The 18,515-nt window shown below is 40.8% G+C and overlaps 1 protein-coding gene across 1 annotated transcript; it reads left to right on the top strand.

The window, feature by feature from the left end:
- Nucleotides 1-9,964: 9,964 nt before the first annotated feature.
- nr1d2b (nuclear receptor subfamily 1, group D, member 2b) lies at nt 9,965-18,340 on the top strand. The gene is made up of 8 exons (XM_034704715.1): nt 9,965-10,494; nt 12,850-13,074; nt 13,459-13,547; nt 14,337-14,481; nt 15,023-15,708; nt 16,206-16,391; nt 16,501-16,711; nt 16,846-18,340. The coding sequence occupies exons 1-8, from the start codon at nt 10,476-10,478 to the stop codon at nt 17,040-17,042; spliced, it is 1,758 nt and encodes a 585-aa protein (XP_034560606.1). The 5' UTR covers nt 9,965-10,475; the 3' UTR covers nt 17,043-18,340.
- Nucleotides 18,341-18,515: the final 175 nt, after the last annotated feature.

Below are 18,515 nucleotides of genomic sequence, written 5' to 3' on the forward strand. Positions count from 1 at the left end.
TCGCCTGTTTATAAAGTGCAAAGTAGGAAGTCTTTGAGTGCACACAGCCAGCAAAGAGGTTTGTTTACATGATGCATGAAAGCTTATACTTGACCGATGCAGAGACGTGATGCCAGTTGATATCAGAAGCTTGTGTGCTGTTTGGACACGGTGAAAAAGGATGAAGATAGTATTTGAAATTTTAAAGTTAATCGGCCAACTAATCAAGTTTACTGTGCTGTTTACTGTTTGTTTGTCACCTTTTATATCGTCTCTGGTGTCTCACCACGTGTATCGGCCTCCTGCCCCTTGAAAAAGACCCACAGATTAAAGTTATCGTACCATAATCATTAGTTAAGAAAAGAAAATTACGATTTTGGTGTCAGATCTGTGATTTTCAGCCTCAGACTGTTATCTAAAAATAGTTCTTTCCTCTTTCTTTACTGAAAAGCAAAGCCTAACTTCTACATTTACAACCCGTTTGTCCAGCAGCCAGCCTCCCTGTTGGCTCAGATATCTGACCTCTGTGACTTCAGTGGTCTATTCCTCACAGTCTTATAATTAGAAGCTGTCGGAGTGTATTCATGAAGCTACAATTTGAGAGTGACACACCGGTCAGGTGAAGTTAGAATTGAAACTCTCTTACTACTTATTCTCTATTACACCACATAATCAGTGGCAGTTCTGGGGAGGGGCCAACAGGGGCCAGTGCCCCTGTAAAACTGAACCTGGACCCCCCCCCACACACCAAACAAATATTATACAATAAAAAAAGCTTTGAGCGCTAAGGGACTCATGTTGAGTGTAAACAGCCGAACAGCTGCTGTCAGTCTGCATTTTGATATAGTACACATAGTATATATGCCTAGTGTATAGGGATGCACTGATGTTTTGCCAGTTTGTTCTCAGTCGGTCCTCACCCTTCTCAGTCTCTTTTGTCAGGGTTGAATGTGTCCCTCTGACAACACCCTTGGCCCCAGTCTGGCCCTCCCAGTAAAATTGGTCTAGAGCCGCCACTGCACATAATCTCTCCCTCTAGGATCTCACAGGCTCTTCTCTGATGGCTGTAGCCTAAAATGCCTGATTAGTGAAAAAGCTGAAAGCTGGTTGTAATGTTTTGAGGCTTTTTCTGAGTCATACATCAACTGTGAGCAGCTGAGATAAACCCACCATAGACTGCATAAATAATGGACATAGGATCTGTGACGTCACCCATCTGTGCGTGAGAGCTGTTTTGAAGCCAATCAGCGGCGGGAGCCATATTGGAAATGTTGAACTCAACACAACTTCTGTCGAGCGGGTGTGACGTAAAGAAGCGGGCTTTGAGCCTCCTCGCCAACAGCTACAGTGTTCCCGCCTGTCAATCAGGTCAGCTGTTCCTCTCGTAATGGAAAACTCTCAAACTTGATATCTTCTAAACTGCTGCGTTAGGAAAAATTTCACCCACGTACAGTGTGTGCCGATCGAGAAATTAGCTATCCAGACTACACTTGTCTTTTGTACCAGGCTGTAAACATGTTTATCTCTGCTGTAAATATCATCTTTTTTGAATTTGTGTGTATGTGGTTCCTGGTACTTCTGGAGCCAGCCTCAAGTGGACACTCGATGATTCATTCCTGCCTCGACTGCTACCTGAGAACACAACACACATAAAGGTGTTTATTTTTTTAAAACTTTCTGTCCCTACATGATTTTCTTTCAAAAGAGCTTTAGAGCTTAAAGACTTGTTTACTCATGCAGAGTCAGGGTCCAACAAATGTATAGCAGGCATGTGTACTGCTTGATTCTGCTTATATCGTGATGTTAAAAAACAGCCTTTACTCAGTGATTATAGAGCTTATGGCAGCCCCAGTGACACAAATATCGGAGTCTAAAACACCTCACACCCAAACACTTCTAGGATTACACCTCTCCCACACCACACATGGACTCACATCCCTGACCTGGCAACCAGGCTAACCCACAGTCCACAAACACATCGAAAGAATCAGTGCAAGATAGAGGAGATATTACAATCAGCAGCATGACGTTTAAATAACCTTCTGGGCTTTGTTTGATGTGTTTAATTGATTCTGGAATGCTTTTTTTAACACCTTGTATAAAACCTCTGGTTTGGAAATAGGTCAGCAGTCACAAAGAATAAAAGACTCAAGATTGGGTTTCCTTAAATGGATAGTACGACTGGAGGGGGGTCAGCTAGAAGAGCAGGAAGTAGTCTTAACCACCTTTGTTAGGAGTCAAATGTCCTAAAACATGAGGGAGTGATGTTTTGAGTGAACACCATGAGTATGTCAGGTGAGGGATGTCGCAGTGTGATTTGTTTGAGTTTGAAGGTTTCTGGCGTAATAACCTCGTAATAACATCTCAGAGCTTTGAGGTTCAGTGACAAATTTCCTTTTGGAAAGACACACTCAGACAATATTTGTGTATTCAGATTATTCAAATACCAAAAATACTCTAGATTTCTTCAAACCTTTGCATTCAAGATGATCGGACAGAAACATGCATAGAAGTTAGCTTTGGCCTTGACAGCCAGAATTCAGTCCATCTTCTTAATTCCTCCCTGAGATGTTGTGATCACAAGAACAAGACAAACAGATGAAGCACAACTCAAAGTAGGACTGGCATGGATTTAATCAATGTACACCCAGATAAAGAAACCCTCTGGTTCATTAAGGGCCTGTCTCCATTTACGGCATTTTTTTTTTTTGCACTGGCGCTTACTTTGCAAGCTTACAAAACATTACAGTCAATATTTTTTACTTCTGCTCCCCTTGGTGGAGACAGTTAAAGCCTCTGGTAACCCAAATCAACAAAAATGTATATATATGATATTTCAAACCATATGTAGATACTAAAAACATTAGAACTCAACTTCAATCCATTTTCAAATATGTTCAATTACTTTTTTTAACACGTTTTCACACTGGGTTTTAAAGGGATACTTCAGTTTTTTGAAGTGGGTTCATGTGAGTTACAGTACACTATTGCTCCTGCTAGCCACAATGCGTGCCGGTGAGCTCTTCTCCTTTAATGAGAAAATTCTCAGAGGACCGGCCGGCAAGCTACGTTACAATTCGCTGCAGACGGGGCCTCCTATTTTGCGTAATTTCGCTAAAGTTGAGAAAATATGGTCCAGGCACTCATCACGGTGCAAATGCATGCACCAGTTGAAAAAAATTGGAGCTATTCAGTTTGCCGTCAGAAACCCCCTTTGTTTGAGCACTATTTTCAGACGCACCTCGCAGACCGCTGTTCTTCCGCTGCATGAGCATGGATACTCGCCGATCAGCTGTTTGGATCAACAAGCACGGTTGACTAACTTTCCCCAGGACCGGTCCACTAACTTTCCCCAGGACCAGTTCACTAACTATCCCCAGGACCGCTTTACTAACTTTCCCCAGGACCGCTTTACTAACTTTCCCCAGGACCAGTCCACTAACTTTCCCTCAGGACCGGTTCACTAACTATCCCCAGGACCAGTTCACTAACTTTCCTAAGGACCGCTTCACTAACTTTCCCCAGGTCCGGTCCACTAACTTTCCCTCAGGACCGGTTGACTAACTTTCCCCAGGACCGCTTTACTAACTTTCCTCAGGACCACTTCACTAACTATTCCCAGGACTGGTCCACTAACTTTCCCCAGGACCGCTTTACTTACTTTCTAACCGTCTTCAGTACACTTCAGCCTCCGCTGCTCCGGGCGTCCCATGGTCCTGATGCCCCAGAGACTACAGAGATAAAACTAATAAATGATAGAAGTCCTGATTCTGAAGTATTTTGTGACTCAGCACTCAGAGACCATTTAAAATGAATAATTTTCAGATTCTGGAGTTTTGATGTCTTTAGATTCAGAGTCAGACGGCTCAAACATGCAGGCTGTGAACTCTCTCTTGACCTGTCAATCAAAGAGTTAGGCCACGCCCACACAGTCCTGAGAAATGCTCTGACCTGTAAAATAATCTGTTTTTGAACAGAGTTTTTCCATAGTTATGGGTGTGTATTTTCACTCAGATTTTTGTTGAAGCTTGATTACACATTATATTTTGATATTCTATTTGAATTTTAAATATTTCATTTACGTTTCCAGAGGCTTTAAAACTGTTTTATTCTATTTAGTTTGTAGCACCTCATGCTGGATTTAAAGGAGCTGGTCTTACAGAAACTGAGGGTCAAGGCCTGAAGTGTGAAGTGTGTTTCTTAGTGAGTCTAATGCGGTAGAGGTTATGGGGGTCATGAAAGCGTAGGACATGTTTTTGGATTATATAGAGAGCAGATTTTTGCTGAATGTTATCTGCGTCTAGAATGAAAGAATAAAGTCCAGAGTTCAGCCCAGGTCGAGGAGTTTTGGGCAAACAGGCGGATGCTTCAAGCAGCTAAAAAGGAATATTCTGGAATATTCAGAGCTTTAAAATACAAGATATATTGAAGATACATTGGGAGAGTAGAGGTAAAATCTACTAGGTGGCAGTTCTCAGTGTGTAGGATTTTACTTAGATCTCAACTTTATTAGCCAAAAACAGATACATGTTTAAAGTTAGCTTCCCTGTGCGCTAATCGCCTCTGAAAAATACACGATAACAAGTCAAAGTGGCTCTCTGGTAGGTAAAATCAGGCAAAACCATCTCTTTCTCTCAAGTCAGTATGATACTGAGTGTTCAGGTCCTAGTTTCCACTCCCACGCTGAACCACAGATGGATGAGCCCCTTCATTACATGATTACATATCAATATTCACAGCTGTGGCTAAGTATAGCACACATATCATCATGCTGTTGGCAGGGTTACCATGACATGTCAGGGTTAGGGTTTCTAGTCGAAGACTTTTTTACCTTTATTGACACCAAAGAGAGACAGGAAGTGTGGGGAGCGGAAAGTGGGGGAAGACACACAGCAAATGGTTGAGGCCAGGAGCCAAACAAGCGACTGCTGCAACGATTCCAGCCTCTGTATATGGGGTGGTCGCCTAGACTACCAGGCCAGCTGTGCCGCCTCTGTATGCTTTTTGTTCATATTTGTTCCAGGCTTGTTAACACAGTTAACACAGTCCCTGATGGTATGGGGACCATAAGAGTCCAGGGCATGGGTAGCTTACACATCTGTGAAGGCTCCATTATTGCTGAACAATACAAACAGGTTTAGGAGCAAGATATGCTGCCATCCATTTTTAATGTGACTTCATCCTTTCAATGGCTTTTAATTTTATGCATTATTATTTTTAGTTTTTATCCAACTACTTAATAGTTTTATTTTATTTGATCATTCTATTTGATTATTTATTGTTTTTATTTATTTTTTCATTCATTATTCTAATGTTCCTACTTTATCCTTTTCCATTTTCTCCGATGTGATGTCGTCTTCTTCTTAAAATCTTTTTATTGTCCTTTAATGTTTTTATATACTTATCTATTTTTATCTATTTATCTTTTAAAAACATATTTAACAATGATTCCTTGCTCAACTGTCTCACCACTTCATTCTTTTTTTTTTATTTATTCTTTTTAATTTTTTGGGTTGTATTTTGTTTTTGCATTGTTAGAATTCCTACACTCCTCTCTGTCTGTCAAAAGGTTTATTTCGTCGTCCGAGTCCTGCCATGCTTTGCTTGTCAAAGCACTTTGTAAATATTTGTTTTTAAAGTTGCTGTACAAAATAAGTTATTATTATTATTATTATTATTATTATTATTATTATTATTATTATTATTATTATTATTATTAGCATTATTATTATTAGCATTATTATTATTATCATCATCATCCAGACAATGACTTCTTCAGGAAGACCTTACATTACAACATCGAGCCACACTCTGCACGTATTACAACAGCATGGCTTTGTAGTAGAAGAGTCCAGGTGCTGAACTGACCTGCCAGCACTCCTGACTTGACACTTATTAATAACATTTGGAGCATCATGAAATGAAAAATATGACAAAGGAGACCCTGAACTGTTGAGAAGCTGAAATCCTCTATCAGGCTAGAAACGGACATTCACTTCAAAGTCCAGAAACTGGTCTCCTGGTTGACAGACGTTTACAGAGGGTTGATAAGAAGAGGTGATGCAAGGTAAACATGCTCCTGTGCAAACTTAAATCAAGCATACATATTTAATTTAACAATGAAATGTAACAGTTTCAATATTTGATCTGTTTGTTTTTTTACTGTTTTAAATTAAATGTAGGTTTTAATGTTTTGCAAACCATCAAATTATGTTTTTATCAAAACTTTACACATTGTCCAAACTCTTTTAAAATTGAGGTTGTAGAATAAATCAATAAAATGTCTGGTTTATGGACATTTCTGCATTTAAAATCTAATTAGTGAATCTGAGGATCACCAGTGTGTTGAAGAATCTGACATTGTTATGGTACATCCTCACTGATAAACTTCCTGGGTCATGGTGACACACATTCTCATTCTTATCAGAAATAGTTTCTCCCTGACCTAAAGAGTGAAAGGGTCAACTGAGAACAAGGCAGGGCTGGGTGAGAACAACGGCCGTCTCTCACATTACTCCCTCTCTATTGTCTCTTCTTATATGAGTCTATGGGGCAGCAATAACCCCTGACCCGCTCTCTAACAATCCCCCCTAAAGGAAAGTGGAGAACGTGATGAGACGGCGTGGGATTTCGTACTACTAAAAGCTTCCATTGTGGTTATTAAAGGAAACATAAGCTCCAGAGTGCCTAGGGAAATGTCTGCTGCTACATCTTTGTGTGCAGATTCGGCCTCCTCCTGTCTGCTGTGAGGAGGAAAGCCTCTCCATGTCAGGTTAACCCTGTGAGAATTCAACGTGGGGGGGAGAACGGCTTCAAGTCGTGTGACATGTAGAGTCTACTACTGGATCCACTTGTCTGGTGTGTGTCTTATTTAAACCACATCAGTAGCTTAATATTGTTTGCAAAATTACCTGGCATGAAACAAACACAAACTTCAGGAACTTTGATGCTCAGGCAGAGAGTTTGGACAGTGAACGCATCACTTAGAAACGTGGAGGGTGATATCTTTTACATATTCTAAATGACTATGAGGTGCAAACAGGTCATTTGCTTCGGTTCCTGACAATATTACAGTTTGATCTGTGTCTCTTTGTGTTAAAGATGTATTTTCAAGCCAGAAATGGCTGTTCTATTACTCTCCCGAAAGCCACCAGACTCCATTAACAAAAACACTAATCTTACTTAGCAGGACGTAGCTTGTCTACCTCCCCCTTCATCAGTTTGTTTGTTTGTGTTTTTTGGTGTGACACACAAATATTGGGTTGCGTGCAAACTAACCATTTCAAACACAAAGTCAAACAAAGATAAACGAACAGGTCAGAGCAGTGGTAGAGGGGCCGTCTCTGCAAAGCCAGGTACAGATGCTGATTTTGTCAAAGGAGTTTGGTGATTTAGGAGAAACACTGATGTAACAGCAGACAACAATAATGAAAAGTTTAAAGCTCCTGTGAGGAGTTTTTAGCTGGTTATGAAACAGACTGAAATGAACAGTGATGCCTCTTTATGACCTACAAAGCAAACAAGACCATCAGTAACAGGACTGACTGTTCCTCTAGACTCAGTTTGTAAACAATGATGATGCAGTAATCCTGCACCTGCAGTTTGGGTAAAGATGTAGTTTGTCAAACTAAGCGAGGGGATTAACCACCAAAGATGGCGACTGCTATCAAAAACAAACAATTGAAAAGACTTCCAGATCTGAGAACTTCAGACTGCAAGGAATTTAGATTATTACTACTCAACCAGACATTTTGATGAAGGTAACAGTTTAAACTCAGTGTCGAAAGCTTGCTAACTCATCTGAACGATTGGAGCAGAACACTGCTTCCTCTCCCAAAATGCATGTGCACATTTTTAGTCTATATTGTATTTTTACCTGAGTGTAATGAGGGGCGAGAGATTTACAACACAATGAAGAACCCCCCCCCCCATTATATTTGTACCTTTTCAACAGCAAGTATTCACTATGAGGGATACAGTTAACTGTAAAAAGAAAGCAGGTTGTAACTATTTAGTCAGGAAGCACAACTTACTCATGTACAGGAAATATCAGCAAAGAGGTATCACTCCGTCCACAGGGGGCGCCAAAATCAACAAAGACAGAAAATTCCTTACTCTAACTTTAGAAATGAGCATGTCTGTGCTCTTACCTGCAGGCCGAGCTGTTCGACTAATACACTGACATGATTATTTTACATGGTACAGTTAAGACCAAGGATGTGTGTACTAAATCTTTAAGAATATGAGCATGTAAAGTTCATCTGTTAATTTAGTTCATTTCACCACCCTTTACACTTCTCACTCTTCAGTGCATTATTATCTAACATAGGTTTGTATGTATTAATTTAATGTAGCCCATTTTATTTAGGTTTAATGTCTAATGTTGGCTTGTTAGTTTAATGTTTAATGTTTATACGTAAAGAGCAAAGTTAAGTTACGTCAACTTCCTTGAATGTGCACACACACTTGGTCAACAATGTTGATTCTGACCTTGTGATTGTACCATTTTTTTTATATCTGAGCTTAAAGAAAATGTTCTGATAAGGATAAAAAGAAAAGGAGTACTGTAGGCTAATGTAGAAGTTTGTTGTGATGCTAAATTAAAATAAATAAATACAAACTGACAGTTTTGTATTGAAATCAGATTATAATGAGGAAACTGTTGATGAAATGTCTAAAATGTAATTTTACATTTTTTTGGGGGGGTTAAACTCAGACATACATCAGCAGTATGGATTGGAAAGAAGAATGTATAAACATGACATCTTCATCCATCCTCTCATATCTGATCCAGTCCCAAACTTATTTACAAAGGATCCCTGTTAGTTATTATCCCAGTAACAATACTCTTCCCAAAGTCCAAACAAAACAAGACAAGACAAAAAAACCCCTCTTTTTATGACTCAAGTTTATAGGATTTTGAATTTTGAACACATATCAACAACATACAGGACAAGATAGTGCCAAGCCAAAGAGTGGAAAAAAAACAACAAAAATCACGATAAAATGTGTGACTTTGACTGGCATGAAAAATAATAAAAAAACAAACAGACAAATAGACAAAACAACAAACAGAGAAGAAAAATACTGTATCAGACAATAAAGAAAAAATAACAATAATAAAATAATGCACAAATAATGAGAATGACAAAATACCAGTATTAACAAGACATTTTGGACAAGTTAACAAGATGTTCAATGTACCACTATCACATGCCCTCTACCCATACTTCACAAATGGATATTTAATCAATGTTCGTCCAACAGTGTCCACACTGCTTCCTTTCAACGCACCCTCGCCACACCTCCTGCATTCAGTTCAAAGCCCCAACATCCACACCGCAAAGTAAATGTCTTAATATTTTTACAAATACAAACAACTTGTTGTACAATGTACACGTTATATAGTCTGGCATTCAAAAAAAACAATCAGCTGGTGCCCAGAAGGTTCCCCTGTGGTGAGTGAAACCAAAAAACCCCTCTTAAATTTACTTATTGATTCTCTGTCTTTATATTTCAGTTTATATTATTTCTGTAACACAGCCTTGGTGATAAATAGTTTGTGTTGGATGGCTGTCATCTTGTGTGAAAAAACCCCAATAAAAAACATATTAAAAAAAAACCCAATAAGTTATTCGGAAATATATTGGTGACAATATCAGTGTTTCTGAATGTGTGGTGATGGCCCCTATTTAAAGTCTGAGTGATGGCTATTTAATAAAACAAATATTTTAACATAAAAATATATACTGCCAATAAAACAAAAAGAAGAAACTTAGATATAAATACCAGCCTCGTTTTCTCCTCCACTGTGTTTATTCTTTGTATGAGTAAACCAAAAACAGGAACAAGTTAAAATGTATAAATGTTACATTATGTTGCAACGCTCGTGTTTTTTGGACACGGGGTGTGCTTGCCAACCCTCTTTGTTCACTTTGATTGGTGAAAGTATGTCAGTGGGTTACATTGACACTAGTGCAGAGCTGCAGGAGGAGGAGCCGATGAACTGGGTCACATGGTTGCGCACAGTTCGCTCCTCGAAACAGTCACAGCAAAAGCAGTCCGCCAAACCTACTGGAGTCGCGCCTCCTCTCGCAGCCCCAATTCTCTTATTATCTCTGAATGGTGAACGGGTTTTTATACATTTATTTCGTGTTACACTGAAAAACCGACGAGCTCTTATTTTTGATTTATTGGGAGAGAAGAATTTAGCACGACCGACGAAAATTTGCGTATTTTTGGCGTCGTTGAACGCAATCTCTGAAAACTTCGGTCTCTTATCTAACATTTCTTTCCTCCTTTTGATCAGGTCGTTGTTATTTCTTATTTGTCTGAAGTGTATGCAGTCTTCAGCAGGTTTGGGTGTCGTTGATTTAATGTGGTAGTATCTCAGTCGGTATCAATCAGCGACTTTGCAGTTGCTGATCACTAAAACAGAAACACGGATTCTGCACTGAGGTAGCAGAGGAGGAGGAAAACCCCCCAAAACACAGGACATGGAGTCTACAAAGGCTGGTGAGTGTGCTTCAACCTTAATTAATTTGTTGCTTGTTTCAATGGGTGTAGTGCTGTGCTCACTTTCTGCCATTAGACTCAAAGAACAGGTTTTTATTAAAATCCATTATTTCTCAGAGGTATTATTAAATGTGGGATATTAGGGGGGCCAGGTCTGTTGATTAAAGTGGGTTAGGATGGCTCAGGGGCTGTTGTTATTACCCAAGTAGATGGGCTCAACAGCACTGCAGTCGTCTCCTCTCACATGGACCCAACAGATAGCCATGTGCACCTGTGTTTACGCTCCCCGTGCGTCGCCTCTGATTGGTCGAGCGATGCCGTGACGTGGTCATTGCATAATTCCTCCCGTCGAGATGGCGTGGGTCCTCACCGCCGGTACACGTGAGGCATCTCACAGTGACCCAGTTTTCTTGGGGAAAGAACATGCTTGGTGCATGTGGGGGCGGGTTGAAAATGTGTCCAAAGCTATGGGGCGTTCAGTGACTGTGGGAAATACGAGTTTATTTGTGTAATTTGCTGTTATTTTCATGGTGCCCAGGCGAGTAAGTATTCAGAGAAAGTATATCAAACTTACATTTTGCTGTGAAGTCTCATCTCTAATAGACGTTAAATGAGACATTTGTAAGATACTTCAAAAAAATAAATTTAATATAAGTCTTCTTTTAAAAAGAAAAAAAATAATTGTGCAAAACTTTAATTTTTCTGCAGAAAACCCTCCAAACACTACACATTTTACCAACACTTGTTGCATAATCATGTGACACCAAATGGCTTAGTAACAGTAAAACTAGTCCAACAGGTTTCACATTTCCCGAAGAGCTTGAATGCATCACTGTATTACATTTTCCACTTTTGCAAAGTTCGATTGAGAAAATCGGATCAGACACATTTAAGTCTTACCCTGAAATCACAACATTTATATGTGACTTAATGTTGGCACCAACTTCTTTATAACATAAGCATTATGCAATTTTTTTTGAAAGGACTGCCTTGTTTATGTAATGTCATTTTTGTGACGTCACACCCTGTGGTAATTTTGACAGCCTTTTTTTCATAAACAAGTTTTAACATTGTGAATTCTCAGTTTTACCTGCTGAAACCCTCGAAAGTGTGATTACAATCTCCATATTATCTAAACACATGCAAATAGATGATCATAGGAGTTTCCAAAGAGGCTCTTCGTCGTTTGCATTGACACTGTGTTTGTGTTATGTTTCATGCTGGTTCTCACGTACATGCACATTTTCTGAGAAGCTGTTATGTAATTGAATGTGGTTAAAGTGGGCTTTCAATTGGGTCACAACTGAAGACAGAAAGGCAACCTGGTACATTTCCTGCAGAACATTTGTGTTACAATTTAAGTCTTTTTTTCTGTGTAGTTTTAGGCAAAAACTGCTTTTTATTACAAGGAAAATAATTGTTTGAAAATACTCAGATGAAAACACAAGACATGAGTCATCCTTTTAAGATGAAATAAATGTGTTACATCATAATGTGCCTCCTCAGTCAGAAATTATATCGACTGGTTTCAAATGGCATTAGATCTATTTGTTAAAGACCAGTATGTGTGAATGGCTACAGGGAGGAGCCAGACTGCCTACTACACACACCCTGTGAAGCTGACATTATGTAATGCCTGTTACCTAATCATTGAGAGTGGTAGGGGAAGAAATCAGGTCAGCCTATGTTGAGGGGGAAAAAGTGTCTTGGCCTGTCTGCTCGATTCCTACTGGCTGAGAGGGTGTTGTCGTATAATGATCTGCCCTCTTAAGCTTGTTGGTTTGACGGTAAAACTACCCCAAGCCTCTGATGGTTACGGCCACATCATTCATACAGGGGAAAGGGAGTAGCATGAAGTTACAGACAAAGAGAGGAGAAGCGCCATCTACTGATACATGAACACAATGCACAGAAAATTAAAGGACTGATTGTTTGAATTCTGAATGATAAAACACCAGAGAAACTAAAAGAATGGAGATTACTGATTTGATTTTCTTTATTTTTGGGGCAGTTGCACAAAAAGTTAAGACATAAGTCCTTTACTTATCTTATGTATTTATTTAGTTTTCTATAATTTCCAGTGGTTGGAAGATGTAATGAGGTAAATAGATATCTTTAATCTGATAATTGCTCTTTGATTCAGGAAGTTTTACAAAATGTTTGATGAAAAAAAAAAAATATTTGTAATGGACTTTCCTGCAAAGTGCAAAAAATGAAAAATGCAGTGTAGTTCACTTTTTCTTTGTATAAGAACTGACACTACTGCTGCATACATCTTTCCATAAACAAACCTCTGCACACGTTGAGCTGCCTCCATCCTCACTCTCCTTCTCTCTGTCTGCTTTTGTCCACCAGGAGGCGTAATAGCCTACATCAGCTCATCCAGCTCCAGCTTGAGCCCGGAGTCATGCCACAGCGACTCCTCCAATGGCAGCTACCAGTCATCCTCGCCGTCTCACGGCTCCTCACCCAGCCGCAACCAGCTGGGTCAGCCGGCAGCATTCCCCGCTGACGGCAAAAAACTTCCAGGGACTCAAAAAAGCGGACGCTCATCCTCCACTGCAAAATGTGGAATCACAAGTGAGTTGGTCAGAGGGCTTTGTGTCGTCACAGCTATTTGTGCTAATCCTACCAGTCCTGTTTCAGATGTTAATTGGTGGTGGTGGTTTTTAGACAATAAAGCTTTTAATTCCCATGATCTTAAATGCATCACAACCTTATCAAACTACATGTTGTTTTGAATTAAAGACACCCAGCAGATGAAATATGATAACGGATAACTGATAGAATAAACTGTGTTAGGATGAGTGTTCTTATGAATAACTTCAAGGTATTTTGAGTTTCTCCAAACCAGCAACAGGGTGGAAACCATCAAAAAAAGACCCAACAGGGATTTACATGAACTTGGAGTGGTACATGCAACATTACATATGCTCATTTTATCACTTTTTTTTTATTAATCAGAAATCAATGGCCTGGTGCTGCTTTGTAAAGTGTGTGGCGACGTGGCGTCTGGTTTCCACTACGGCGTCCATGCGTGCGAGGGATGCAAGGTGAAGATTGCTCTCTGAACTCTCTGGCCCCCATCCACAAACTCACTCAAACACAAACACAAACACACATACATACCTTCATGACCAACAGAGGACAGGTTACAGGTTACACCTTGATGGGGACATCTGTTTCTGGAAATTTGAATAAAAGAAAAATATAATAGAAAGGTAATTTTGACATTCTGAATTACTCTTCATGTGTTTTTTTTTTATATCAAACAGGGACCTTCATGTTAATTTAACAAAATAGTTATGAATATTTTAACATTAAAAATGATCATCCCACTTTCACAAAAGTTAAGTATTTGATATGTTTTTAGATCTGAATTAATCAGGATGTAGAGCATGTCCAAAGTGTTACCTCTTAAATGTCCCCTGGTGGCACAGCAGTCCCCTGTGGGTGAGTGTGTAATGTTTCCACGTCCTCTGTTGGCTAGGTATGTAAGTGCACACATACACACAACACTGAATCAGGATCAGTTTTGCTGCTGCAGTGACTTTGGGCGCAAGTTGAAGTGGGTCACCGCCAGCCGAGCCATCTGCACGACTTCAAGCAGAGACTCACTGAAACTAGTTCACTCTCTCCATGTTAATATTAGCTGCTTCTTACATTTCACATCGCCGTGTGGCCTAGTTCACTGCAGGGAGTAGTGCACACATTAGAGCAGGAGAACACATTTAAGAGTTATACAGGAGTTATAAATAGTGTTATTGAAACTCAAAACTTAAAAAAATATGCACAAAGTTTGAGTGTTTTTAAAATCAATGTGTTGTTTTTTTAACAAACAGGGCTTCTTCAGGAGAAGCATCCAGCAAAACATCCAGTACAAGAAGTGCCTTAAGAACGAGACCTGCCCCATCATGAGGATCAACAGGAACCGCTGCCAGCAGTGCCGCTTCAAGAAATGCTTGATGGTTGGGATGTCTAGAGACTGTGAGTATCTGTAGTAATTAGACTGATTCAGAACTATAGGACATGAAAACCTGCTTCAACTGTTTATTTCTGTGTTCCAAATGACCTGTAGAAAAAAAAAGTTGTATGTTGCATAAGGAAGAAAGTGCAAAGTGGAATGTAATGGCTGCAAAGTAGTCTCTCAAGGAAAAATGGCCATGTACCAGCAAGTCCGCCATCCTGCAGGGTTAAATTGCTGCTTTTGTCAGTGGAGTCTGGTAGCTTTTAAGAGATCAGCAGGTTCAGGTTTAAAAAAAGATCACCCTACCATTGCAAAAAGATCCACCTCTGAAGGGAATCTTTCAACAGTGTTGTCAGATACTCAGAATAACAATGTTTCTGTCAGCAGTCAAAAAAACACTTATTGGTCGGTTGAATGTCTAAAAACATGATTTTGCAGCCACAGCTGGTTCTACAGTGAACTATTTGAGAGCAGATTTAATAACTGAAGAATAAAACATGAAAACAGGTTGGTACACTTTAAAACCGAAAAACTAAAGGGCGTTCTCTCCTCTCTTCTCAGCTGTGCGCTTTGGCCGGATCCCCAAGCGTGAGAAACAGCGCATGCTGCTGGAGATGCAGAGTGCCATGAACAACATGATGAACAACAACCAACTCAACAGCAGCCAGACGCTTTCTATCGGCCAACCGCTGATAGCTAGCGCTACAGAAGCTACCTCAGAGGACACAAGCACCACCTCCTCCTGCTCTCCATCCAACCAATCAGACTCCAGCTCTGAGCCTGAACCCACAGTCGCCATGGACACCAGCCCCAGCTCGGTTTCCCCTCGCTCATCGGACAGCGGGGAGGAGGAAGTGATCGGCTCAGTGACCAGGGCTCACCAGGAGACCTTCATGTACAACCAGGAGCAGAGCAGCCTGGCAGTGGAGGCCCCGGCCCCCTCAGGCCCCCTGAACAGTGGCTCCGCCCAAAACACCACTACCAAGAACCGGGCCGAGGAGCTGCAGGACTCCTGGAAGAACTGCCACAACAACATGGTCACCATTTCATCACAGGAGGCCTCTGCCAGCCTGGCCCCCCGGCTTCAGGAGGACACCAACCACTGCCCCTTCAGACTGTCAAGGACTGCTGCCACCAGCCACTGCCCAGCCTACAATCATGGAGCGTTCAGAGCTCCGCCCACAGAGGGGTTCACCAACGGAGCCTTCAATGGGCCCCACTGGAGAGGAGGCAACAGGATGTACCTGGTAAGAAGAGTTTCCTTTCAGACAAAGAGACAATTCATTATGTGTTTTAAAAAGGACTGAATCTGTAACATTTTATAGATTTTATTTAGAAGAATCCACTTAAATGAAAATATACTTTATAAACTGGAAAGTGGTGCAGAATTTTATAAATCAGGGTGAACTGCTTTTTTTGTCCACTTGGGGGCAGCAAAACATCTTCTAATCCCATTTAATCTTTCCTTTATGTGACTGAAGTGGGAAAAATCTTAGCTGACAGTCGCATATTTCCTCATCCTGCAGAAACAGAGCAGCATTAATACTCATTTGGATATATAATCCAGTCCATCTGATTGAATCTAAGACTCTTTGGGGTTCAGGGGGATCTCATAGATGTGATCTTAGCGCTGGTAGCGCACACTCATTAGTCTTTAATGTAGGATGTGTTTAACTGGCAGCTTTAATTTAAATAATGATTGTAAAAACGTCTCACGAGTCTGTTTGTTCTGTCCTCTCCTCAGCTTTGTCCCATGAACACGTCTGCTCAGGTGGACCCTCAGAAGTCCGGCCACGAGGTGTGGGAGGAGTTCTCCCACAGCTTCACCCCTGCTGTCAGGGAGGTGGTGGAGTTTGCCAAGAAGATCCCGGGCTTCAGAGACCTGTCCCAGCCGGACCAGGTCAGCCTGCTGAAGGCCGGCACCTTTGAGGTACCCTCATTTTTCCTAACCCTTGTGACACGAATACGACTCCTCAGGTTTCACAGTGAGCAGCGTGTTGGCCGGAGAGTGACGGAGAGATGTATTTGTTTCCCTGCAGGTGTTGGTGGTTCGCTTTGCCTCTCTGTTTGACTTGAAGGACCGCACCGTCACCTTCCTGGGTGGGAAGAAGTACAGTGTGGACACTCTGAAGGCCATGGGGGCCGGAGACCTCCTCAATTCCATGTTAGACTTCAGTGAAAAACTCCTCAACCTCGGCCTGAGCGAGGAGGAGATGAGCCTCTTCACTGCTGTGGTTCTGGTCTCTGCAGGTAACTTTCACCATTAACCCTGTTTCTTTAAATCATGTGGCTTTAATGTCTGCTGTGTGACTCTTTTGGTCAAAGATCAAATCCCCTCCTCTCTTTAATTCTGATGCTGAAATCGTCTCTGTGTGTGTTTCCAGACCGTTCCGGCATAGAAAACGTGAACTCAGTGGAGGCCCTGCAGGAGACTCTGATCCGCGCCCTGCGAAGCCTCATCACCAAGAACCACCCGAACGAGTCGGCCATCTTCACCAAGCTGCTGCTAAAGCTGCCTGACCTGCGCTCGCTCAACAACATGCACTCTGAGCAGCTGCTCGCCTTCAAGGTCCATTCCTGAAGACTCCTGTAGTACTTGACACAACACAAACTGTAACGGCTGTGATCGGACCCGGGGGCCACACCTCCCATCCCAACCAAACCTGCACCTCTCCACCTCTCCCATGATGCTTTGAAAGCTCAAACCTGACATTTACAGAGGGAGGAAGACCATAAAATGTTCTTGTACTGTACTGTAGGGCGTAACAGCCTGTGTGATGGTAATGCGTACATACAGACACACTGATAGATGTATATGTTTCTTGTGTTTGTGTGTAGCATACTGTTTGTTTGCAAGTGTACAAATGTTAGAAGCACTTTTCTGTATAGCGTAGGCTGGTATTTTTGCATTCATAGTGCAATATGTGAATGCTTTTATGATTTGAGCTGTTTAGCTAAGAGTTGAGTATGTGCTTCTCAGTGGCACACATTAATCTGAAGAGGTGCTAATGTGACGCAGGGCGAGTTAAAAACACAAGACCCCTGAACACTGAGCGACTGACGAGGAGGAATTGTCTTTAAATTTAAAGAAGCAGACGACAACGAGATGAATGTTGAGGTCGGAGGAATTGGAGGATGTTTTAAAATTGAATGAATTAGGGAAGCAAACAAAGACAAAGTTTTATTTCAGGCTTTCATGCAGTTTTTTTTTTTACATGCTATGCTGTGTTTTTGTAGTTTCGGGTCATTTTCTAAATTATTTGGGCATTGTGACAAATCAAATATCAGTGTTGCTGTATTGCTTGCTGATTTCTGCACATTGGAAACGGAGACGCTCTGAAACAACAAAATCAGATCCTGGACGCGTTTGGACATCTTGGAGACACATTTTCCTCTTTATAAAAAAAAAAAATAAGAGAGAGACCCAGGTGTCCGCTGTCCTGTGTTGGTGGCAACCTCCCCTCCGGCTCAGACGCAGGTTAACGTCTCGCAGCCACCAGCAGTTCCCTCTTTGAAGGCACGTCGTCTCTGTTCTACAAACTGTACAGACTCTAGCTGAGCGTAGATGAGCTGAATAGGTATTCCACATAAAGTTCTGATTGTAACTGAAGTGATTGTAATTTGAAGCTGAGTTGCTGGTGTTCAGATATTTTTCGCGATGCCATCTTTTTGTTCCCCGTCGGTGAATTCAGAATGTCTGGCCTTTTTGATATCCAGAGCTTCAGTTATTGTGTTAACATTGTTGACATGTGGTTCTGTTCTCCTCTGTGAAAGGATTGCAGTATGCATAGATTTATATATGAATATAGTATACAAACTATCATACATACATAATGTATAGATGAATATATCTATATAAATAAATTTTATAAATGCAGATCATGTTGTGACATGGTTTTATTTGTGTGGTTGTCATCCGGATTTTCACATGTTTGAAATTAACTGAACTCTCATTTCAGTCTTTACACTCAGATTTTGACTTTGACTTAATTTTTATATAAATATTTCATCATATACTTACTTTAAAGTTATTATAAGAATAATCCAACCAAGT

This window comes from Notolabrus celidotus, chromosome 16 (assembly GCF_009762535.1).
Source record: "Notolabrus celidotus isolate fNotCel1 chromosome 16, fNotCel1.pri, whole genome shotgun sequence".
NCBI lineage: Eukaryota > Metazoa > Chordata > Actinopteri > Labriformes > Labridae > Notolabrus > Notolabrus celidotus.

Bases quoted from the DNA above. Each gene is read 5' to 3' on its own strand.
- nr1d2b (XM_034704715.1), top strand. The intron at 13,075-13,458 runs GTGAGTTGGTCA...TTTATTAATCAG, and splicing joins TGCAAAATGTGGAATCACAA to AAATCAATGGCCTGGTGCTG. The intron at 13,548-14,336 runs GTGAAGATTGCT...TTTAACAAACAG, and splicing joins ATGCGTGCGAGGGATGCAAG to GGCTTCTTCAGGAGAAGCAT.